We start from the raw sequence: 26,557 nt of genomic DNA, 5'->3' as shown, positions 1-26,557 counted from the left end.
TTCTTGTGGTTATCGTTGTATAGTTGAAACATTTCCCAGTGCAATATACAGGATGTTCTGAAAAAGTTGCCCATAAGTCAGGGCGTGATTCCTCACATCATAAGAAGAAATAAAATTCTAATTAACATAGGTCCGAAAATGTTTGGTTACCAAGTTATACAGAGTGAAAGATTTCGTCTGAATTTCTGTGTCCCTGCTGAAACGAAGTCCTACGGGTATTTGTTGGCTGTTAATTAAGATGTACAATTCAGCGTACTTTATGTAGAATGAACTGAGAAATTGAATAAAACAGTTTCCAGACCTGTAGCTACAGTAATTTTTGAGATATGTGACGAAATACGCGAAACTGGGTCCTGAAAAACAAGTTCCTTCAAGGTTTAATACAGATTTACTATGTTAAATGTACAATAAACACAAAATATTTTTCTACAGAGAAAATAATTTTGAAGAGAAAGATGTAGAATAAGTCTATAATAGACAAACGCAACCTTAAAAAAATAATCTTTAATTACATATAAAACGAATGAAAAATAGACAAAATCTGTTAAGCTCTATATTTCTTTCAGAACACTCTGTATAGTAGGATAAGAAATGAAAAACTAAGCATACAGAATAATAAATTAACTAAAATAATGAACACGATTTTAAGTGAATTTTTGTTACCAGACTCTCTGTAATAGTATATGTCGTATATAGGAATATATTGCTAGCACATACTGTAACAGAAAACACTTTGAAGTTTTATAATATAAATTAAAACAAGATAGACACACGACATAGATTAAAAATTTATATTATAATCGGAAATTTTCTCAATATTATTATTTATTTATTTATTTATTTATTTTATATTGAGTGGTCATATTGATTGATTCCACTACAGAGAGTAGTGGAATATATTGCTAGATATTCCAGGATAACATTATGAAAAACTATGCATACAGAATAAAATGAACTAATGTAATAAACACGGGTTCAAGTGAATACCAGACTCTGTAATTGGTATATTTCTAGTGAATAGTTTTTTTTTTAATTCAGTTATGATCTGCAAGTCTTTGAATTTTTTGTTGCTTATATTTTTCCAAATATTTTCCAAAAGCTCTTCACTTCCTACTGGTCAGACTGTACATTTTGTGTCGGATTATTTCAAAGTGAGAGGTATCAGTTCCATAATTTGCTACACTTGTTCTTATCAAGGTGAGTCTACTTAAAACATTTTAAATATTTTATTTAGTTGTACAAAATAATGGTTGACAAATTCTTATTTGTGTTATTCATGATGTTTTGAATATTTGATGTTTTATTTACTACCGTTTTTATTCCATGTATAATGTAGGCCTACATAGTCTATAGTGAGGTCCACGTTATGATGGCAGTGGAGAAAGATAGGAGAGCAACGTTGCCAATCCTGTCTTGTCAATGCCTTCTATAGACGGTAGCTGATACAGGTTTATTGATGTAATTTTAACTGTTCATTCTCGTTCAAAATAATCAATTATATTCTTCAATAACTTCATAATGAATTTTCATGTTTAAGATAAAATATTTTGTTGATTAATTATTAATTCTATATTGTTAAAGACGATCTGGCAACAGAGCAAAGCGAGAAAGAGATAGCGCTATCCACTTTGTTGAATGATAGACAAGGATAGCTATACCATTGCTAATCAAACACTGCCATTATAACGTGGACCTTACTATAGGCCTACATAGTATATGAATGAACATGCCATTACATATTTTTTATGTTGTACCACCAAACTCAATACAACTTAACCTATAACCTTTATCAACCTATAACCTATCCAAATCTTATTCAATTCAACCCAAGGTAATAGAAGTGAACTTATGTTAAGGCTGTGCAAATGCTAAAAAAAACTTTCTACTGGTAACATTTTTTCGATTTTTATACTATCAAGCTATCAAAATGAAAAGGTATTCTCAGAAAAAAAGTTTTTCTCCGATCATTACTTTTTGAGATATGAGCGCATAAAGTTTAAATTTTTGGGACAGGTCATTTCAAATTTGGTGAGAAATAGATCCATGGAATTTCGAGGATGAATTCTTCATGGTATTGTTGATTCAATAAAACATAAATTTTCTCAGAATATTAGTTTTTTAGTAAGTTATTTTACCAAAAATAACTTTTAGTGGAGTTATTTTTGTGACCAAAAATAACTTTTAGTTGAGTTATTTTTGGTAGATTGAATAACTTACTCAAAAATTGATATATTTTCAGAATATTTCTGTTTTATTGAATCAACAATACCATGAAGAATTCATCCTCGAAATTTCATGGATATTATTTCTCACCAAGTTTGAAATTTCCTGTCCCAAAAATGTAAACTTTATGCGCTCATCTCAAAAATTAATGATCGGAGAAAATTTTTTTCCTGAGAAAACTTTTTCAATTTGATAGCTTGATGATATACAAATCGGAAAGTTTATTTTTAGCCTTTGCACACCCTTAACTACATACTATACATAGTTTTCAATTTTCTACACGTATTTCTCTTGTTTTAGTTCTTCAATATTCTTCTCTATCACTCATCTTTTTCACTTTCCATGGCAAACTACTAGTTAATAATTCGTATTGTGAACTATTTTTGATGACACTACAGTTAAGGTTATGAATAAAAGTTGTTGATAAACAGGTAGACTTCTCTATTAATCTACCAGCACATTCTCTCTCTCCATGTTTTTAAAATCTTGAACTTTGTAAATAAATAAATTTATCAACTTCTCGTTACAGAAACTCTGTACTCTATTCGATTGACGACAAAAATTTATTTGTAAATGAATCAATAAATTAATAAACCTGCCGTTACAGAATGTAATCCTGTCGATTCTCTCCTAGTTATTGACTTGATTTATGTGTTTTTGTAAATGATGAATTGATCAATTAATAAACTTCTCGTTACAGAATCAATCAATAAATTAATAAACCTGCCGTTACAGAATGTAATCCTGTCGATTCTCTCCTAGTTATTGACTTGATTTATGTGTTTTTGTAAATGATGAATTGATCAATTAATAAATCTCTCGTTACAGAATCTTTGCACTTCATGCAATTGGCAACAAAAAACTTCATGGTTCTGACAGTTGATAATTATGAGAAAAACTTTGATCGGCTAGCAAAACAATTTCAATCGACACCTTACAAAATTGGAACCTACGTCAACTACACCTGTGACAGAACTAAAGACCTTTTGAAGCAGGTGAGTTGGTATTTATATGGAACACTTCCCAGCATAATTTTTTACTTTCCTTGCCCTATTACCATAGGTAAGGAAAGTATTGCTTTCCGAAAAAAAATTAAGGTACCCCAATTTCTAAATTTCTATACGTTTCAAGGACCCCTGAGTTGGTTTTTGGGTATTGGTCTGTATGTGTGTGTGTGTGTGTGTGTGTGTGTGTGCGACTGTGTACACGATATCTCATCTCCCAATTAACGGAATTACTTGAAATTTGGAACTTAAGGTCCTTTCACTATAAGGATCCGACACGAACAATTTCGATCAAATGCAATTCAAGATGGCGGCTAAAATGGCGAAAATGTTGTCAAAAACAGGGCTTTTCGTGATTTTCTCGGAAACGGCTCCAACGATTTTGATCAAATTCATACCTAAAATAGTCATCGATAAGCTCTATCAACTGCCACAAGTCCCATATCTGTAAAAATTTCAGGAGCTCCGCCCCATCAATGCAGATAGATTCCCAATTATCAGGCTTCAGATACAATTGAAACAAAAAAAAATCAAGTGGAGTAGATTGAGCATGAAAATCTCTACAATAATGTTCAGTAACATTTCACCTAAAATTGAAAATAAGCTTTAAATTCGAGAAAATGTGATTATTCAATTGAAAATTATTGTTGATTCTATTAAATCATTCACTATGAAGAGATAGCAGACCTCATGTGTGTCTCCAGCGTTATTGCCCTGTCACCAGCTGGCTCAAATATTTGAATAGTAGACTTGAGATGCGCGGGAACACTAGTGTCAGTGATTAATTTTCATAACGGCAAGGAAAGTTGTGTGAGTGCGCCACACCAGATTTTTTAAATGTGTCTTGAAAATTAAAATTTTAAATTAAGATTTACATGTAACATAAATAACAGCCTTGCATGATTTTCATTATTATGATGATTATGATTGGATAAAATTAAGATTTACATGTAACTTATAACATTATTTTGATGATTATGACATAGATAAACAATAGGGTAAGTAGTTATCCCATGGTATAGGGTGTTTATGTCGCAACTTTTACTGTTATCTCAAGCCGAAAGTCCACGTAGTTCTTTCCCATGAAGCTGTGTGACGCTGGTAGTCTCTCATACTGTGCCGTACATACACTCTCACCCGGGAAGAACAGTAAAAATCTACAATAATTGACAGTAATCGGCTTGAGTTAACAGTAAAAGTTGCGACATAAACGCCCTATACCATGGGATATCTACTTACCCTATTGTTTCTCTATGATTATGATTAGATAAAATTAAGATTACATGTAACATAACATGATTTTTATCATTATGATTAGAGAAACAGAAGATGAGAATGAGGGAGAGAAGCTGGAGAAGAAGAAGTAGGAGGAGGAGAAGAAAGAGAACAGTATGAAGAAGAATAAGAAACAAAAGAAGAAGATTATTCTTTTAGTTTTTCCTTCTTCTTCTCACTGTTCTTCATCTTCTTCTTCATACTGCTTTCATCTTCTTCCTAATGTTCTTCTTCTTATAAATCTTCTACTCCTTCTATTTTTCCTTCTGCTTCTCCTCCTTCTCCATCTCCTTCCACTTCCCCTTCTCCTTCTTTTCATTTTCTTTTTCCTTCCTTTTCCCCTTCTTCTCCTTCTCATTTTCTCTCTGTTTTCATCTTATTCTTCCTAATGTTCTTCTTCTTATAAATCTTCTACTTCTTCTATTTTTCCTTCTGCTTCTCCTCTTTCTCCTTCCACTTCCCCTTCTCCTTCTTTTCATTCTCTTTTTCCGTCCTTTTCCCCTTCTTTTCCTTCTTATTTTCTCTCTGTTTTCATCTTCTTCTTCCTAATGTCCTTCTTATAAATCTTCTACTTCTTCTAGTTTTCCTTCTGCCTCTCCTCCTTCTCCTCTTCTTTCTCCTTCCACTCCCCCTTCTCCTTCTTCCAATTCTCTTTTTCCTTCCTCTTCCTTCTCATTTTCTCTCTCCTTCCACTCCCTTTTCTGCTTCTCCTGCTTATCATTTTTCTTCTCCTCCTACTCCTTCTTCTTTATGATTATGTTCATGTTGATGATTATGATTATGAATAGGGAAATCAAAAAAGTAAGAGGAAGATGAAGAGAGAAAAAAAAAGATAATTAGAAGAAGTTGATAATTATCAACCATACTACTCGTGAAAAGAACAGAACATCTTTCCCAGCAAAAATAAATTAGCATGAACAAGATTTGCTATTTTAATTCTTGAAATTATATTATAATTTATGATAACTGATTTAGAGCCAATCCACATGAGGCGTGTTTCAGACGAGTAGGCAGGACAGGAAGCTTTCTTATTGGGAGTGTATCGAGAATCAGCCAATCGGAGCAGAGCTCCCTGTCCTGTCTTGGCGTGCCGACTCGTCTGAAAGAACGCCTCATGTGTCTTGGCCCTAACTCTTTCTAATTGGATAAGTGAAAGAATGAAATTTCTCAGGATTTATTACTCTAATTTTCATAATTAGATTATAATTTGTGATAAGTGATTAATTTCTTCTAATTTGATAAGTGAACAAATGAAATTTTTCAAGATCTATTATTCTAATTTTCATAAAGCGATTGCAATTTGTGATAACTGATCTACTTTGTCTAATGTTTTAGGTGAACGGATGAAATTTCTCAAGAATTATTATTCTAATTTCCTTAATTATATTATAATTTTTGATAACAGTTTGATTCTCTTCAATTTGATAAATGAACGAATGAAATTTATCAAGATTTATTACTCTAATTTTCATAATTAGATTAAAATTTGTGATAACTGATAAACTCTTTCTAATTTTATATATAAACGAAAGGAATTTCTCAATTTTTTTATTAGATTATAATTTGTGATAACTGATTAATTCTTTCTAATTCGATAAATGAACGAATGAAATTTCTCAAGATTTATTACTCTAATTTTCATAATTAGATTAAAATTTGTGATACCTGATCATTCTTTCTTATCTGATAAGTTAACGAATGAAATTCCTCAAGATTTATTACTCTAATTTTCATAATTAGATTATAATTTGTGATAACTGATCAATTTTTTCCAATTTGATGAATGATCGAACCAAATTTCTCAAGATTTCAGATCTGGAAATCTTTCAACGGAAACACAAATGGCTGGTATGGACAAAAATGAAGGAAGTCACGATGGAGAATCTAAAAAATTACAAGCTGAACGTATTCTGTGACGTCACGGTAGCCCAGGAAGACGACCATCTTGTAAATCTTTACATAGTTTACAAAGTCGATTACAGTTTACAAGATCTGAAAGTGTTTGCCATAGGGAATTGGACGGAGGCTGAGGGATTAAAGGTAGAGGTTCATGGCACTAAAATTGAACGTCGCTCGAATCTGGGAGGAATCTTGGTCAAAAGCCAAACAGTTGTAAGTCATTTTCCCATTTATTCTTGTCTGCTCTTAGTTTGATTATCAAATAGTATCTCAAGTCACAAGGACGGGAAGGGCCGTTTTGCAGGCGAGAATGATGTTTCTAGTCGAGGCGTTAGCCGAGACTAGAATTTCATTCGAGCACTGCAAAAGACATTCACGTACAAGTAACTTACAATATTTTTTGTCATAATAATCTAGAAAAGAATAATTAGGAAACAGAAAACATTACCTTCTTGTGCTGACATTACTACATGCATTCTATAAACATAACCTAGTTTACAAGTTTCGAATCAGGAATTTCTTGATTGTAGTTGACAAAACATCCATCTGGAGCGCTAAAAGGCGGCAGTTTTTCAGTTCCAAACTCGGAACTAGCAAACATACCTACTCGAATGTAAAGAAAACATATGATTTTATTACAGTATAGTATGCTGTAATGAGAATCATATGTTTATTTGTTCTACAATCAGCTGATTACAAGCTTGATTTCATGGATGTAAAACTGCTGAAATTGAATGACTATGACAAAAACAAGTATTTTTATTATCTTCAACAATTATTACATGTATAGACAACGTCAACAAATTAATTGAATTGAATTGGATGACCGCCTTTATTTTTCCTAGAGAGCGAAGTTAGGGCGCAGTCGGCCCTCTCTTACACTTAACTCTCTATTACACAAGATAACAATACAAAATAATACAAATAATATGATAAAGGACAAAAAATATTCTAAACAATTGAATTAATATGTTTTGGCCTTAGGTAAGGTTCTACCTAATGTAATTTCCCTTTGTAACTATGCGTGACCTTTATGCCTATAGTGAGGTTCACATTATAATGGCAGTGGAGAAAGATAGGAGAAAAACGTTGCCGATCTTCTGTCTTGTCAATGCCTTCTATAGACGGTAGCTGATACAGGTTTATTGATGTAATATTAACTTTTCATTCTCGTTTAAAATAATCAATTATATTTTATTAATCAAGAAATTATATTTCTCAATGATTTCATAATGAATTTTCATATGAAATATTTTGTTAATTAACTATTAGTTCTACATTGTTAAAAGACGATCTGACAACAGAGCAAAGCGAGGAAGAGATAGCACTATCCGCTTTGTTGAATGATAGACAAGGATAGCAATACCATTGGTAATCAAAAACTGCCATTTTATAACGTGGACCTGACTATAGACTATAATACTACCCGTTCAAAAACATGGAACATTTTTGAAAATGTATCTTTCAGATGCTCTTTTGTATCTTCTCAAAAGCAACGTGTTGCATACGAAAAGATACACAAGGTGCTTTAATGTATCTTTTCATAACCAAAATATGCTCTTTTGTATCTTCTCAAAAGCAACGTGTTGCATCCGAAAAGATACACAAGGAGCTTCAATGTATCTTTCCTTGAGCAACAGATGCTCTTTTGTATCTTATCAAAAACAACGTGTTGCATCCGAAAAGATACTCAATGAGCTTTAATGTATCTTTCCTTGAGCAACTGATGCTATTTTGTATCTTCTCAAAAGCAACGTGTAGCATCCGAAAAGATACACAGTTGCATATGCGCTTGCTAGAGTGAGTTCCACGTTATAATGGCAGTGTTTGATTAGCAATGCTATTGGTATCTTATTAATTTCAAAGGGTACTATAATTCTATTTTATATATATACAAGAAAGTAGCCCTGAATTTATACATTTTAAAAACCTTTGTACCTATTTAATTTTCTTTTTCTACAACTGCTAGAAAGAACTTACATACTCAATTCTCCTCGTAAAACAGCTTATTTCTGAGGAGAATCTACTTTTTCGCTCGCTAACCATCTGCGCTTGCGCAGTAAATTTTCTTTACGCTCGCTAATCATTCGCGCAAGCGCAGAAGAGTTTCTTTACACTCGTTAATCAGCTGATGATAAGCAGCTCGCCAAAAGACAAACCACTCTCGGTCAGATCTTAACCTAAAAAGTCAGTAATTGTACCGATTCTACAGCCATGATGGATATCAGTGTAGACGAATTATTATAAACTCCGCCAGATATAAGTGATTCAACAGGTTTGTGCAGTTGTAGAAAAAATTTTGTATGTAATTCACGCGTAATGTTTCTTTATCGCTCTTAAAAAATTATCACGCTCTGCTTCGCGTCGCGTGATAACTGTTTTGCGCGAGCGATAAAGTCGCGCATTATGCTCTTAATACATAAATAGCTATTTTGACCATATTTTATTGGCTCTTTCAATTTTCACAATTATATTTTCGGTTATTCAATTTTCTTTTTGACTACATTTTATTAGCCATTTTAATTTTCACATTTACATTTCCGGTGACCTATATGTCTATGTTCCTTTTAATTTTCTTTTTGACTTTAATTTATCATCTATTTTAATTTTCACATTTATATTTCCAGCTCCAATCACTAAAAATGGATAGCATAGATGAGAAATCGCTTCAACTGCTGATGAATAATTCATATGAGATGTACAAAGACAATCTTGCCCGGTACACCATTGTCTTGTTCATGAAGCTGGCAAAACTTTACAATTTCACGTGAGTAGATTAAATAAATTAATAGAATTTTATTGTCATCAAATTCATTTTGAACATAGACAACGTCAAGTTTATACAGCTAATAATATAACATCATACAATATTTATAGTATAACATTTATAATATATAATAGAATTGAATAGAATAGAATATACAGTAATATGTATGATAATAAATACTTTGAATATTATCAATATATAATGAATAAAAATCTAAGTATCATTTTTTAATTTTTTACTCAACATATTTCAACATAAAGTAATTCTCAAGTTAACTTTCTATATTGTACAATATAGGCCTACAATAATTTAGAATAGAAAATAGTATATTAAAATAATATTGAAAACTAGGCCCGGTTGCACAAAAGCCGATTAAATTTTAACGGTGGTTAGCTTTACGAGAACCAATCAGAGAAGCCGTTTTTGAAAGGACGGCTTCTCTGATTGGATCTCGTCGAATGAATCACGGTTAAAATTTAACCGGCTTTTGTGCAACCGGCACTAACTCTATTATTTATAAGATTCCTTCTATTATATAAAAACTGTAAAACATGGGCTAATAGATGTTTTATGAAATATCATAGATATATTAGGATACTAGACTATTATTGAATCTAAGGCAAAAAGGCATGTTAAATTTTAGTCATTATTAAATTCAAGAATAACCAATCAGAGAAGAGTTTTCTGAGAAGAATGCTTCTCTGAGTGGTTCTCGTGGCATTTAATCAGGATTAGAAGTTAAAAGACTTCTGTACAACCGGCTACTAAATTTTCAGCAAAAAGTGTGGAAATGGATTAATTTTCTATTATTCAGGCTGAATTATTCATCTGTTCATGAAGGTAATCGATAAAATACAATAAGATTATTCGATTTCATTGTCAAGTGGACCTCACTATAATTTTTAAATTGAAAATTTCCAGCTCATTAATATTTTTGGACGAAAATTGGTCTTGAACTTTCAACAGTAAAATTATAACCTATTTTTCGGTCATGTTATCAAAATTTGGGAGTAAAATAGTTTCGAGCCAAGCCTTTTGTTCTATCCCAATCATATTCATAATAATTATGATCTGTAAGGCTCAACTCACACTTACGCGACTCAGGTGGAGAAGAGACTCGACTCTAGTCGAGAGCATGTGTTTCCAAATGGTGACACTCAGACCAGTCGATTCTAGTCTCCGCGACTGTCACCATTTGAAAATACATGCTCTCGACTAGAGTCGAGTCTCTTCTCCACCTGAGTCGCGTAAGTGTGAGTTGAGCCTAACTGTATCCACAATTGAATATGTTTTTAAAGGGACGGATTCAAGGATCCAAGGGTTCAAAGAACCTCACACGTTAACCGAAGCTTATTGTGTGTTAGTGAAAACACTGGGATGTTGTCAAGAATATCACTTATTTATTGTAAAATAACAGACCTGTTTGTACACCAATGATGTCTGTCATCTTCAGTATTTAAAAGATGATACTATTTATGTTGAAACATGTTTGTTATTTTGCAATAAAAATCTGGTGTGGCGCACTCACACAACTTTCCTTGCCGTTATGAAAATTGATCACCTGACGCTAGTGTTCCCGCGCATCTCAAGTCTACTATTCAAAGATTTGAGCCAGCTGGTGACAGGGCAATAACGCTGGAGACACACATGAGGTCTGCTATCTCTTCATTGTGAATGATTTAATAGAATCAACAATAAAATGCAATTGAATAATCACATTTTCTCGAATTTAAAGCTTATTTTCAATTTTAGGTGAAAATGTTACTGAACATTAATTGTAGAGATTTTCATGCTCAATCTACTCCACTTGATTTTTTTTCGTTTCAATTGTATCTGAAGCCTGATAATTGGGAATCTATCTGCATTGATGGGGCGGAGCTCCTGAAATTTTTACAGATATGGGACTTGTGGCAGTTGATAGAGCTTATCGATGACTATTTTAGGTATGAATTTGATCAAAATCGTTGGAGCCATTTCCGAGAAAATCCCGAAAACCCCTGTTTTTGACAACATTTTCGCCATTTTAGCCGCCATCTTGAATTGCTTTTGATCGAAATTGTTCGTGTCAGATCCTTATAGTGAAAGGACCTTAAGTTCCAAATTTCAAGTCATTCCGTTAATTGGGAGATGAGACATCGTGTACACAGACGCACATACACTCATATACACACACACACACAGACCAATACCCAAAAACCAGTTTTTTGGACTCAGGGGACCTTGAAACGTTTAGAAATTTAGAAATTGGGGTACCTTAATTTTCTTCGGAAAGCAATACTTTCCTTACCTATGGTAATAGGGCAAGGAAAGTAATAAGTGATATTTTCGGCAACATCCTAGTGTTTTCATTATGGATAGATACCACAACATCTCATCAGCAACAGTATCTTATTGTGTGTCTTTATTGAATAAATAGATTGAATTAATGTCAAAAAACCACAGATTTATTGATACTTAGAAAGACCGGTTTCGGATAAACTGAGTCTCTGTTTATCGGAGATTGACAATGGTATAATAGGAGTGGCCGTAGTCGAGTGGATCAGATGCTGGCTTCATGATTCAGAGGCCCGGGTTCAAATCCCGGCCCGGGCAAGATATTTATCTCGGGTCACTCCCGTGTTTCGGATGGACACGTTAAGCAGTCGGTCCCGGCTGCCTAAAAAGCAGTCGTAAGGTCATGTCAGAGGCCCTGAAATTGATCAGTTGCGACCTGAAAACTCTGACACCAGACCTGACCAAGCCAGGTCACTCGATATTATTATTATTACAATGGTATAATAACCGAAACCGGTCTTTCTAAGTATCAATAAATCTGTGGTTTTTGACAATTTCTTAGTCTTTTTCATTCAATATGAATAATTACCACAATATCAACTTCTCAACTACACAAAAAGTGAATAAATAAATGTTTGTCGGTGATTTAGTAGAGAGTTAGTGGTTTGGTAGAGAGTTAGTGGGGAGGATATTTTTAATATTCTTTCCGAAGAATGGACATTGATGTGTCCAAAGCTCCGCCAATTGCATAACAATATAATTATCTATAGTTATTATATTACAAATTACTTTTTCATATCATATACAGTTCAATAATTATTTTCTCAGTCTATATTATGTAAATTCATCTATAATTTTGCTGTATTGTAAGCTATTGTATATAAGTGTATAAGCCAGTATATATTGTAATCTACATAAATAAAGTACTCAATCAATCAATCAATTTATTGCAGGTTGGATATCAGTGTAGCTGAAGAGTATGGCAAGCAGAAGAAGGATGGAGAATACAGTGGACTGATTGGAGCAATAGAGAGGAATATCACCGATATTGGGCTGATTGGGATGGAGAAATCGAGACAGCTGCCGTTCCTTGATTTTACGGTGCTTCTTTGGAAAAATAGGTACTGTACTAATATAGTTGAATTTAATTCAATTTTCATTTTTTACCAAATACTCTCGGTATCGGAGAATCGGTATCGCTGTTCTCCTATTTTTCTCTACTGCCATCACGTGGGCTTCACTTTGATAGGAATAATATTTCCACTTTACCGGACATGTTCACTAATATCGATATGTTACAATCTAGCTTTATATTAAATAACTAGTAGGTAACCTTTTTTTTGTGTAGTTGAGAAGTTGATATTGTGGTAATTATTCATATTGAATGAAAAAGACGAAGAAATTGTCAAAAAACCACTGATTTATTGATAATTAGAAAGACCGGTTTCGGTTATTACACAATGACAATCTCAGTATCAGAGATTGACAATGGTGTAATAACCGAAACCGGTCTTTCTAATTATCAATAAATCAGTGGTTTTTTGACAATTTCTTAGTCTTTTTCATTCAATAGTAGGTAACCCGTGCTCCGCAAGGGTTCATTTACAAACTTGACCTACTGAAATCTTGAAGAGTTTAAAGTAGGCTTATACTCATCCTTGTATGAATCCTTGGTAAATTGAGAATGTATTTGCAAAATTTCAAGTTATAGTTTGTGTAAAATAAATTGAGACTTGGCCCTCCATCCGAAGAAATTACAGGGTTGCCTAGTGGTGTAAAATTGCAACTTTCTCAAATTTCCAATTCAACGTCAGAATTGGATGTAGAATATCATCCCCGACTCCCTAGTAGTACTAACAAAGCTTCAGGGTTGAAGATTAAAAGGAAATTTAACTTTTATGATGAAATTGGAAACATCACGAAGATTTGTTATGCTTTGAATATCACTTCTCTCAGAATCATGGGGCGTCGTAATGTAATAATTTTATACGGGAGAATGTCTCCTTTCTATTGGTCTCTGGATCATTTTTATCCGACTTATAGTTATTTTTAATTAATAATTATGTTCGTCAATGTCGAGACATTTCGTGCAGAAAACATGAAATTTTCGACATGCTGGAAACTTTTGTTTCAAAAGATAAGTATGTGGTGAAAGCGAGAAAGTTTCTCACAAATAATTGAAATTATTTTTAACTAATTAAAAAATCATTAATTAAAAAATAACTATAAGTCGGATAAAAATGATCCAGAGACCAATAGAAAGGAGACATTCACCCCGTTATTTGATATAAAACTATTACGCATTACGACGCCCCATGATTCGATCTGAGAGAAGTGATATTAAAAAAAAAAAAACAAATCTTCGCGATGTTTCCATTTTATCATAAAAGTTAAATTTCTTTTAATCCTTCACCCTGAAGCTTTTTTAGTACTACTAGGATATCGGGGATGATATTCTACATCCAATACTGACGTTGAATTGGAAATTTGAGAAAGTTGCAATTTTACACCACTTGGCAACCCTGTAATATCTTCGGATGGAGGGACAAGTCTCAAATATTTTACACTAAACTATAATCAGTTCAGTAGTTGAGACGTGATGATGCGTCAAACATAATTTTCCTATCTTCTACGTGTATAAGCCAATTCTTTCCTTTATTATAGTATAGACTAGTAGGTAACCCTTGCTTCGAAAGGTCTATTTTTAAACTTGACAAACTGAAAACTTGATTTAATGAAATCTTGAAGAATTTAAAATAGGTTATAACCATGCTCAGTAAATTACGAATCTATACGCAAAATTCCAAGTTAATCAGTCCAGTAGTTCAGACATGATGATGCGTCATACATGTGAATTTCATATCCCGTACGTGTATAAGCCAATTTTTTCCTTTATTATAGACTAGCCGTCAGGCTCGCTTCACTCGCCATATCCGTCTAGCCAGGGGCTCCGCCCCCTGGACCCCCGACTGGATCGTCCAAGACTGAGTGAGATTAGCAGGCTCGCTTCGCTCGCCTGCATTTTTATCATGTTAGGACAATCCAGTCGGGGGTCTAGACTAAACGTCTGGCTAAACGGATATGGCGAGCGAAGCGAGCCTGACGGCTATAATATAATATTCCCAGGATTGAAGTAGCAGCCCATCAATTTTTCCGCGATAAATGCATTTAAATCTTCAACTTGGTGCCAACCTAACAGAGTCAACTCAAACTTAATGCCAACCTGACAAAATTATAAATTTAGTTCCCAGTTAACAACTGTTTCGAAGAGGTACTCTATCTAGATTATAGTTCTATAGTAACATATGATATGGAAATTTCAATATAATTAAGAGATTGGGAGAAGAAGAATATACATGCTAAAGACGAACTTTAAACCCTTAAAAACAACCTTAGAGTTAAAATATTGCCAAAGATTTCTTAGTGCGCCTTAAGGGCCAACTGAACATACCTACCAAATTTGAACGTTTTTTGGTCCAGTAGATTTTTAGTTATGCGAGTGAGTGAGTGAGTCAGTCAGTCAGTCAGGTCAGTCAGTGAGTGAGTGCCATTTCGCTTTTATATATATAGATTTTTTACATAAACTTTTCATTTACTATTTTGCAGGCCAATTTTCATCTTTCGCAGTATAAAACCGTTTGAATCAGCCTATTCTCTTGTGATGCCATTTTCCCCATTAACATGGCTCTACATATTTAGTATGCTTGGCATTATCGCCTTTGCGCTGATCATAGCCAGAAAATGTGGAAGATCTCGTAGAGAGGACAGATCTTTGAGCGGAAGTTTTTTGGTCACTTTGGCCATTTTCTGTCAGCAAGGTGAGGAATTTTTTAAAATCCAGTAGAAGTTTTTAGAGCTAGAGAAGAGATTTTTAAAGCTCAAAAATATCATAATCATGTAGATATATTATGTTGAGAGATCAATTAATTTAGAGCCGGTTTCCGAGCTCTGGATGTAGCTAAGTTCTAGACTTTAAACAGCTGGAGTCAGAAAATTGGCTTTCCGAAACGGGGCGTAGTCGCAGTTTTTATGACAATCTTTATTTTCTCATTTCTATAATTGGGAACGTTTTTCCTTCAAGAAATGAAACCTTCTCTAAATACAGTCGAACCTCTCTATAACAAACCTCCACTTAACGAAATCCTCTACATAACGAATTTTTACCTGGTCCCATGACATTTTAGAGTTTTGGCTGCTTATTTACCTCTATTTAACAAATTTCGGACGTCTCAACAACAAAGTTTTCTCTTGACTTCAACTTACAATATGTAGTGTGTTTAAGAAGCAGACGGTCATTTTCAAGGAATTGTTTAGTTTCAGCAGAAAGGTCAATAGACTAAAAATAATGGCAATTGAGGTAGGAAGAAGATAGGGTGGTAGACAGTCGATAGAGGTTGAAACACATGTCGGAAATTGAATGCAAGTTACTGGAAATAGAATTCCAAGACCTTGTCATTTGTAGACCAGGTAGGTAAACGACTGGACTTCCCCATTCTTGCTCCTGTCACACATTTTAATCCTTTGAACTGACTATGATGATGATGGCTGTGATGAACCTGTGGAGAAGAATCCGTCAGATCAAGACGTTCTTGAAGCTTGCAAAATTATCAGGCAAGGATTAAAACTGGAAAATAGTGTACCAGACAACATATTCGACTGTTTAAATAGATGTGAGTCGTTTATTGAAAATTATGTTTCATTCAAATGCAAAATTCAACTGAAAATTACTCTCTTTTTCAAATAAAACATTAAAAAATAGGAAAGTTGAGTTATAGTATTTATACTGTATTTATTGCCAAAATTACCGTATTTTGTGTTCAACCACCGTGATACGATATTACAAGATTCATAAGATCGTGGCAGTTTTCTTGACAGAACAACCTCTCAATAACGAATACCTCTCTGCAGCGAATTTTTTCTCAGGATAATCGACTTCGTTATACAGAGGTTCGACTGTAATTCAAAATAGCTGAAACTTTACACTATTTTCTCTCTATTTTATTTTGTGTTCAATTTTCTAGTTTTTCGAAATTTAATTTAATCGTGGACTGCGACTACGCCCCGTTTCGGAAAGCCAATTTTCTGACTCCAGCTGTTTAAAGTCTAGAACTTGGCCAAATCCCGAGCTCGGAAACCGGCTCTTAGGTTCCGTAAGTTTTGAGCTACGGTAGTTACTGCTCAATTGATAAATATACAGCATAAAATCTAGGCTTTGATGGCAAGTATAATATTTGATTACTTTACATTGATTTGTTTTGTAAGAGTTAGTTAACTCGTGTGTCTAGATTTCTTGTTTTAGTAAGGTACTTCTCTTTCGACATGTTTGAAACACACTAAAAATTTATTATTGATTAACAAAAACCTATTATTGATTTAGTTATCATACCGTAATCTATGAGATTGGAAAATGATAATGTTGTAACAGCCGTAACTAATATGCAATCCTTGTACTTGTAAAAAATATACTCCAAAAAAGATTTGATACTAGTAGTTCTGTGAACAGTAGACCTTACGCAGTATTAATTCTCATCCACAAGTACCTGATTGAAACTATTGACCTTATGGAAATACAGCAATAGACTGGCTTCTCCACACATCTGTGTAATCACTTGTCAGCTGATTTATGATGAATAATTCTATAGTCTGATTTTACTCTAATATTGGCGTGTGAAGGAGGCTTCTTTTTCCTTGTATTTGTCCTTGAAATGCAAAACCTTGCATTTTCCACAAAACCTTGTATATACGTTGACGCGCAATTAAAAAAGGAACATACCTGTCAAATTTCATGAGAATCTATTACCGCGTTTCGCCGTAAATGCGCAAAATATAAACATTTAAACATTAAGAGAAATGCTAAACCGTCGACTTGAATCTTAGACCTCACTTCGCTCGGTCAATCAATGTCTTGATATATTTTATTACTATACTTGTTTTCTTTTGTAACTATACTTGTTTATTCCTGTTTTTTATGGGGCTACTTTTATGTTTGATTACAAAGAATTGCCGAAACTATAGTGAGGTCCACGTTATAATGACAGTATTTGATTAACTTTGGTGTTGCTATCCTTGTTTATCATTCGACAAAGCAGGTGGTACTATCCTTTTCTAGCTCCCCAACGATGCCAAATCTGTTTTTAACAATGTAGAAATTTGATTATTCAAGGCAGAGACTCAGCAACACTGTTTCCCTATCTTTATCCACTGCAATTATAACATGGTCCTCACTATAGTCGTGTTTGATGTAAAATGTATCATGTCAAGTTTTGTAAATATTTATGTGAATAAGTAGTACCTTACTGGAACAGGAAATCAAGAAACACAAGTACTAATATTTTAATAATTCAACCATCATTCAACAGATGAAAATTCATAATTTTGTCAATATTCCGGATTTTTTGATTACAGGTTTTGAAAGTTGCTCTTCACGCCTATCAGAGCGTATTATTCTGCTGACAGCGCTTATTTTCGGTCTGATAATTTGCACATTCTACAATTCGATAATTGTTACTTTGGCCTTGAAACGCAAGTGGGTGACAATACACAATTCTGAAGATTTAATCAATAGTGACATGGAAATTGGAGTTCATAACTTGTCATTTTTCAAGAACTACTTTGAGGTAAGTGAAATGGCTATACTAGCCGAAGAATAAATGTTAGATGTCTATAAATAGTTGAAAATATTATCACTTTGTTCTAAATTTTCATCAATTTTTCAATATTATACCAATACCGTATCATGAATCAATTTTAGTAAAAAGGAAAGCCGTATTAACATTATTGTGAATAGCCTACTATACTGAGGTTCACGTTATAATGGCTGTGGAGAAAGATAGGAGAACAGTGTTGTCGATTCTCTGCCTTGCCACTGCCCTCTATAGAGGATAGCTGATACCGGTATATCTGATGTAATATTGACTGTTCATTCTTGTTGAAAAGAAATCAATTATATTTTACTAGCCGTCAGGCTCGCTTCGCTCGCCATATCCGTCTAGCCAGACTTCTGGACCCCCGACTGGATCGTCCAAAAATGAGAACAGCGGGCTCGCTTCGCTCGCCTGCATTTCTCATTTGAGCATGTTTCATTCCATCAGAAAGTCAACGTAGTGAGAAAACGCAGAAAAGCTGAGAAAAACGTTGGAAAAACGCTGATTTTGGGCGTATCTTTGATGAAATATTAAAGTCACCTCATCACAAAATTTTTAGACCCTAGCTTAACCTCTGTACCAAATTTGAAAATTTTCTGTCTATTGATAAAATAACTGAGAAAAGAACCGCTAATTTTGGTGTATCTTTGGCGTTATTTCAATTCCTTCTAACGCAACATTATTACACCCCAGCTGAGCTTCTGTAGTAAATTTGAACAATTTCTGTTCATTTGTTCTCGATAAATCTGAGAAAAAGCAAAAAAACGCCAATTTTGGGACTATCTTTGACTTTATTGCAAATTCCTTCTAACACAACATTATTACACCCTAGCTGACCTTCTGTACTAAATTTGAACATTTTCTGTTCATTTGTTCTCGATAAAGCTGAGAAAACGCTGGAAAAACGCATTTTGGGCGTATCTTTAGAATTTTTTTTCAAATCCGTTCTTAGTGCGCCTCTAAAGTGCCAACTGAACCAAAATACCTGTAAATACCACAAAATAACTGTACCTACCAAATTTGAACGTTTTTGGTCCGGTAGATTTTTAGTTCTGCGAGTGAGTGAGTCAGTCAGTGAGTGAGTGCCATTTCGCTTTTATATATATAGATTCTCCGAGAAAATATGTTTCTCAATTATTCAATAATAAATGTTCATAATAATAGAACGTTTGAGTCATCTATCCTCTATAGAAGGCAGTGACAAGGCAGAGAATCGGCAACGCTGTTCACCTATCTTTCTCTACTGCCATTATAACGTGGACCTCACCAAAGTCTTTGTATTCAGATCTCATATTCACTTTCAGAAAAGTATTTAGCCTAATATTAATTAATCATTGTGTTTTAAGCACATATAGAACTTTTGAGTTTCTGTGTAGTCATTGTGTATTATCACAAGAATATCTTATATTCAATCTATATCAATAATATAATAAAGGTCAGAATTGGCTTGTACACGTACAGGATAGGAAATTCACGAATGACGCATCATCAAGTCTGAACTACTGGACTGATTAACTTGAAATTTTGCATATAGAATCTTAATTTACCGAGGATGGTTATAGGCCTATTTTAAATTTTTCAAGATTTCAGTTGGTCAAGTTTTCAATTAGACCCTTGAGGAGCACGCCTACTAGTATTTTTTTAGTAACTTGTAGATTCAATTTCTAATAACTAGTTGACCAAGCGAAGTGAGGTCTAAGATTCAAGTCGACGGTTTGGCATTTCTCTTAATGTTTAAATGTTTGAATGTTTAAATGTTTATATGTTGCGCATTAACGGCGAAACGCGGTAATAGATTCTCATGAAATTTGACAGGTATGTTCCTTTTTTAATTGCGCGTCGACGTATATACAAGGTTTTTGGAAATTTTGCATTTCAAGGATAATATAAAAGGAAAAGGAGCCTCCTTCATACGCCAATATTAGAGTAAAAATCAGACTATAGAATTATTCATCATAAATCAGCTGACAAGTGATTACACAGATGTGTGGAGAAGCCAGTCTATTGCTGTATTTTCATAAGGTCTATAGTTTCAATCAGGTACTTGTGGATGAGAATACTGCGTGAGGTCTACTGTTCACAGAACTACTAGTATTTTCATAATTTTCACAGTGAATTCAAACTAATTTTTCAGACTTCCAACAACAGTCTCGTTTCAAAGCTGTACCGGAAAAAGATGAGAGGCCAAGCAAACGCATTTTTGTCAAATGATGAAGGCCTGGCTCTTGTCCAGTCGTCCAGTTTTGCTTTCTACGGCCGAGAAAATGTCCTCTACAAGTATGTTCGGAATAAATTTTCAATGAATGAAATCTGCCAGCTGTCTGAGGTGGAGCTTGTCGAGCCCAACCAAGTGCCTAGTCCAATGCGCAAGAACTTCTTCTTGAAAGAGTTTATCAATTGTGGGTGAGTAAATTTCATAATTGAAGGAAATAATAATTTTAATTAATCAATTTCTAAATAATAATGATAATGAAGAAGGATGTATGAGGTTGTGCTTATTGAATATTATCATCAATCATATTTGATTGATTAATGAATGAATAAATAATTGACCGAGCGAAGTGAGGTCTAAGATTCAAGTTTGGCATTTTTCTTAATGTCTAAATGTTTATATGTTGCGCATTTACGGCGAAACGCGGTAATAGATTTTCATGAATTTAACAGATATGTTCCTATTTTAATTGCGCGTCGACGTATATACAGAGTTTATGGAAATTTTGGATTTCAAGGATAATATAAAAGGAAAAAGGAGCCTCCTTCATACGCCATATTAGAGTAAAAATCTGGTGTGGCGCACTCACACAACTTTCCTTGCCGTTATGAAAATTGATCACCTGACGCTAGTGTTCCCGCGCATCTCAAGTCTACTATTCAAAGATTTGAGCCAGCTGGTGACAGGGCAATAACGCTGGAGACACACGAGGTCTGCTATCTCTTCATAGTGAATCATTCAATAGAATCAACAGTTTGCAATTGGATAATCACATTTTCTCGAATTTCGAGCTTATTTTTAATTTTAGGTGAAAATGTTACTGAACATTAATTGTAGAGATTCTCATGCTCAATCTTTTCCACTCTGTTTTTTTTGTTTAAATTGTATCTGAAGCCTGATAATTGAGAATTTAAAATCGAACTTTGCATAAATGGGTCGGAGCTCCTGAAATTTTTATGGATATTGGACTTGTAGCAGTTGATAGAGCTTATTGATGACTATTTCAGGTATAACTTTAATCAAAATCGTGGAGCCGTTTTCGAGAAAATCGCGAAAAACCTTGTTTTTGACAACATTTTCGCTATTTTAGCCGCCATCTTGAATTGGATTGTTCGAAATTGTTCGTGTCGGATTCTTATAGGGGAAGGATCTTAAGTTCCAAATTTCAAGTCATTCCGTTAATTGGGAGATGAGATATCTTGTACACAGACGCACATACACACACACACACACACACCACACACAACACACACACACACACACACATACACCCATACAGACCATACCCAAAAAACACTTTTTTGGACTCAGGGAACCTTGAAACGTATAGAAATTTAGAAATTGGGGTACCTTAATTTTTTCGGAAAGCAATACTTTCCTTATCTATGGTAATATTGCAAGGAAAGTAAAAATCAGACTATAAAATTATTCATAATAAATCAGCTGACAAGTGATTACACTGATGTGTGGAGAAGCCAGTTTATTGCTGTATTTCCATAAGGTCTATGGTTTCAATCAGTTACTTGTGGATGAGAATACTGCGTGAGGTCTACTGTTCACAGAACTACTAGTTATTATTAAACGAAAATCCAAATTAAATGCTATAAATCACCCTGAAGACTTCTGCTACTGCAAATATTGACAACAGGGTAAACAGCTAGATGAAAATTCATTGGCATTATTAATTAATTAGCATTTGAATAATTATTGCAATATCTCAATAATTTCCATGTAAAAATGAATGGTTACATTTATAGTGAGGTCCACGTTATAATGGTTAAAATTGGTTTTGCTATCCTTGTCTATCTTTCAACAAACCAGATAGCGTCATCCTTCTCTTGCTCCGCAATGTTGCCAAATCGTTTTTAAAGAATGTAGAAATATAATTAATTAACAAAATATTTCATCTCAACTATGAAAATGTATAAATCATTGTAAAATATATTTTATTGATGATTAAAATATGATTGATCATTTTCAACTAGAATGAACAGTTAATATTACATCAGATATACCAGTATCATGTAGCTATCCTCTACAGAAGGCAGTGGCATGGCAGAGAATCGGCAACTCTGTTCTCTTATCTTCCTCCACTGCTATTATAACGTGGACCTCACTATAGTCTGTGTAACGGGGCCTTAAGAATTTTATTGAATCGATGATTTAATAGATTAGCTGGTCATAGGCTAATTTCTTGTAATAGAGAAATTTCTCATAGTTAATTATAATATTATTCTCAAATGTTATGTAAATCTGGACGCATTTCATGCCACTGGACACCATCTTCTGTGCACAGGGAAGGTTCCTTAGTTTGTATCAAAAACCTATTTTATCGTTTAACCTCTAGCAAACCAACAAATCTAGTCTGAAGATATATTATGCTAAGTATAAATTCAGATTGACTGTTGTTTTGTTAGCAGGTTTACTTGTTTTGTGTTTTTTTCTTGACGTGTCCCTGGAGGTCCAATGCTCAACTGGTCTTGGCATGAAGATAACTGATAACTAAAAATGATGAGAATGGAGCCTAGTGTCTCGAAACGCGTACAAATCACATAACAAGCAAGTAACTTACTGTCGTTGTATATGTGAAAATTTGATAATTTTAATGAAGTATTTCAATAGGGTTACTTGTAAAAGATAACTAGAGAATGACATAAATGACGAAACTAGTCGTGTTTAATTTAAAAATACTTTTACAAGTGTACTCTAGCTATTTTCTGTAATTGGTTATTTTAATTTGACGTCCAATTTACTATGAGGGCCAAGCCACATGAAGCCTTTTTCAGACGAGTCGGCAGGATAGGAAGCTCTCCGATTGGCTGATTGTCAGCTGATTCCCGAACGCTAACCCAATCCAAGAAGCGTTTTTTCTTCAAACGAGTCAGCAGGGCAAGAAACTCTCCGATAGGCTGATTATCAGCTGATTCCCGAACGCTAACCCAATCAGAGAGCTTCCTGCCCTGCCGACTCGTCTGAAAAAAACGCTGCTTGTGGTTTGGCCCTTAATTTCAAGACTTCTGACCAATTAATTGTGTTGTTTTCGGCAGGTTAGTGAGACTGAAAGAGATTGGAGTCATTGCCAGAGAGTTGAACATTTGGTATCCAAGGAGACCACACTGTCAGTCCACCCCGGATTCACCTGACGTCAGCATGAATTACCTCCTTATAGCTTACGTCATCTTTTTCTCGGGTCTAGTGCTATCAGTTGTTATTATGCTGCTTGAAATATTCATTTCAAAGAGACGTTAGCAATAAATTCATCTTTGAAATCAGTATTGTAGTGATGTCCAAGTTATAATGGCTGTGGAGAAAGATGGGAGGACGGCGTTGCCGATTCTCTGATTTGCCACTGCCTTCTGTAGAGGCATAGAGTAAGATAGCCTATCTAATATCTTGCATTATTTGTCTCTGGTAGAGGATAGCTGATACCCTTATATCTGATTTAATAACAACTGTTCATTCTTGTTTAAAGTAATCAATTAGGTATATTTTATTCGCCAAGAAAGTATATTTCTCAATGATTTACGTGAATCAATTATTTATATAATCAAATATATATTATATAATCAAATTAATTATTTAGATAAATATTTATCTCAATGATAAATTTTCATAATTGAGATTGAATATTTTGTTAATAAATTATATTCCTACATTGTAAAAAACGATCTAGCAACTTTGTTAAGTTAGAAAAGGATAGCGCTGAATGCTTTGTTGAATGATAGACAAGGATGGCAACACCAATGTTAATCAAATACTGGCATTATAACGTGCACCTCACTACAGTACTAGCCTATCTGTTGCTATAATGCTGTTTGAAATATTCATTTCAAATAGAAGGAAACAATAGATTTATCATAGAAATATGTATTAGAGACCTGTATCTGTTGCATAGATTTATTATTGAAATTAGGTGTGTTCATGGGAACTGATTTAATATCGCTGGGGTCTGATATTATCAGTTGCTATAATGTTGATTGAAATATTCATTTCAAAAAGGAGGAAACAATAGATTTATAATATAAATCAGTATCAGAGGCTTGTTCCATAGATTTATTATTGAAATCAGGCGTGTTCATGGCAGACTGGTGCCATCAATTGATTGGGTATCAAATGAAAAAGACGAAGAAATTGTCAAGAAACCACTGATTGTGACAATTTTTGACAATTTCTTAGTCTTTTTCATTCACAATATCAACTTCTCAACTACACAAAAAGTGATTGGGTATCAGTTACTATAATGCTTGTTGTAATCGTCAACTAAAAGAAAATAATAGTTTATCATCAAGATCAAGTGCTTGTTTACGTCAAAATTTACCTCACTTATTGGAGTCTGATATAATTTAGTTGCATTAGCCATAAAATAAGAATTTAGTACCTATGTTTTCTCTATGTTGTTGTAGATTAATGCTTTAGAAATTAGTATTTTCCTTGAAGCCAGATGAAGGCGCTGAGGACACGAGGCGTTTTTTCAGACAGGTCGGCACGACAAGACAGGAAGCTCACTGATTGGAATGTTGTATTGAGAATCAGCCAATCGGAAACCTTCCTTACCTGTCGAGAACGCCTCGAGTGCTCTGCGAGACCATATTAGACGTTTTTGAGGCGCCAACCTAGTCAGTCAATCAGAGAGCTTCCAGCCCTGCCGACTCTGAAAACGCCTTAAATAAACACCCAGCAGCAGACAGACGGACAAAAAATCCCTCCCCAGTTGTTCGAATGTTACAACTCAGACAGACGTCCGTCTATCTGCTTTTGTATGCATGCAGACGTTAGAGGTTTCCTCCGTCTATCTGCATAGGTCAGTATGTTGCTTTGTTCGTTTGCCTTGGAAAATTTTGATATTTTTTGAAGCCAGATTTACGATTACAAATGGAGCACACTTTGGTTTGATGTAATAATTTTTACAACATTTTAGGGAAATAAATGGAAGTGATGTACTCATTTATTAAAAATAAATAGTGTTTATTACATGGAGATCGCAATGTTTATTACAATTAATCAAAGCTACAAAAAGTGTTTTTTTTTTAATTGAAATATTGTCATTGCACTGTAATCCTCCAAGAAAATTGACAAGTATAGTCAACAGATTAGGCCCAGTCCTTGGCAACGACTTCAAGTATTAATGAAGCTGAATTACACACTCAGTGCCAGGATACTTGGGCAGATTTAGGTTGTACTTGCGTTCCAGCTCTGGGGGCACAAATCTACCTCCCAAGTAATGATGCTTCCCTTTAAAATCTTTGGCGCACTTTTTCGGAGCAGTGAGTGAAATTAATATTTTTTTTGAGATGTGTTGATAACTTGATATAATAGGGGTACGGTATCATTATTAGGATATCTCAGTAAAAATTAATTTGTGTAATGATGGATACAAATTATAAGAAAAGTAGGCAATAATTCAGATTATGATAGATATTGAGATTATGATAATTCAGATTATGAGAAAGTTATCATTACAAGATAGGTGAATAAATTTATTTTTCTGATCAATTACGCTACGTATGCCAGATTTATTTCAAGAACATTGATGGTCGGCTAACTTTCAAGAAGTAGAATCGAGTTTACAAGAACTGTTGTGTCCAGAATTGTAACGCTTAGCAGCACCCCTTTTTGCATGTTTCGTTATTTTGTGTTGGCAAGTGGCAACACTGCTTCTTGCTCAGCTGTTCAGAAAACCAAGATGGCAGTCTGCAAGTGTCATTTCAGTTTGTTACTTCGTAGAGTTGTGTGTTGTTAACCGGCTTTTTGTTTTTCTACATAAAATTATTAGTATTTTGTGATGATTTATTAATTGAAGCTGTGATATTTTTGTTTGATGTACAAGTTTTTTAATCTTCGTAGTTTCGTGCCATCACAACTATAAAAGTTATTAGTTAGAAACGCAATCATCAGGTATGATTCATTCATGATAATATTATTATCTCGCCCTATTCCTTTCAAAACATTAGCTTTTGCTTAGGCCTATTTGATAATATTCATCACTAGAATACAAATATTATAAATTTGGTAAAAATAATTTTTCTTTCTCATTTAGGTTATGTTTGTTTTTATGAAAAATTTTTCTAACATTGTCTTTTCCCATTAATATTTCCTCTTCTTTTTATAAATATTACTGAATGTAGACATTTACCAACTAGGCTTGTTCCTTTGGCTATGTAAGCTTAAATAGACTTACTTTTTTACTTTCCTTGCCCTATTACCATAGGTAAGAAAAGTATTGCTTTCCGAAAAAATTAAAGTACCCCAATTTCTAAAT

General features: G+C 33.9%; 1 protein-coding gene across 1 annotated transcript; it reads left to right on the top strand.

Moving 5' to 3' along the window:
* The first annotated feature begins 917 nt into the window (after positions 1-917).
* On the top strand, positions 918-23,794 carry LOC111059199 (ionotropic receptor 75a-like). The gene is made up of 9 exons (XM_039433334.1): positions 918-1,197; positions 3,052-3,218; positions 6,309-6,614; positions 9,029-9,168; positions 12,396-12,563; positions 15,049-15,260; positions 17,848-18,059; positions 20,221-20,489; positions 23,346-23,794. Exons 1-9 carry the CDS (start codon positions 1,041-1,043, stop codon positions 23,545-23,547), a joined length of 1,833 nt encoding a protein of 610 aa, XP_039289268.1. The 5' UTR covers positions 918-1,040; the 3' UTR covers positions 23,548-23,794.
* Positions 23,795-26,557: the final 2,763 nt, after the last annotated feature.

The sequence above is a fragment of the Nilaparvata lugens genome, chromosome 7 (assembly GCF_014356525.2).
Source record: "Nilaparvata lugens isolate BPH chromosome 7, ASM1435652v1, whole genome shotgun sequence".
In the NCBI taxonomy this organism is placed as follows: Eukaryota; Metazoa; Arthropoda; class Insecta; order Hemiptera; family Delphacidae; genus Nilaparvata; species Nilaparvata lugens.
Note: the sequence above shows the minus strand (reverse complement) of the source record. Positions and strands in the feature narration are given on the sequence as shown.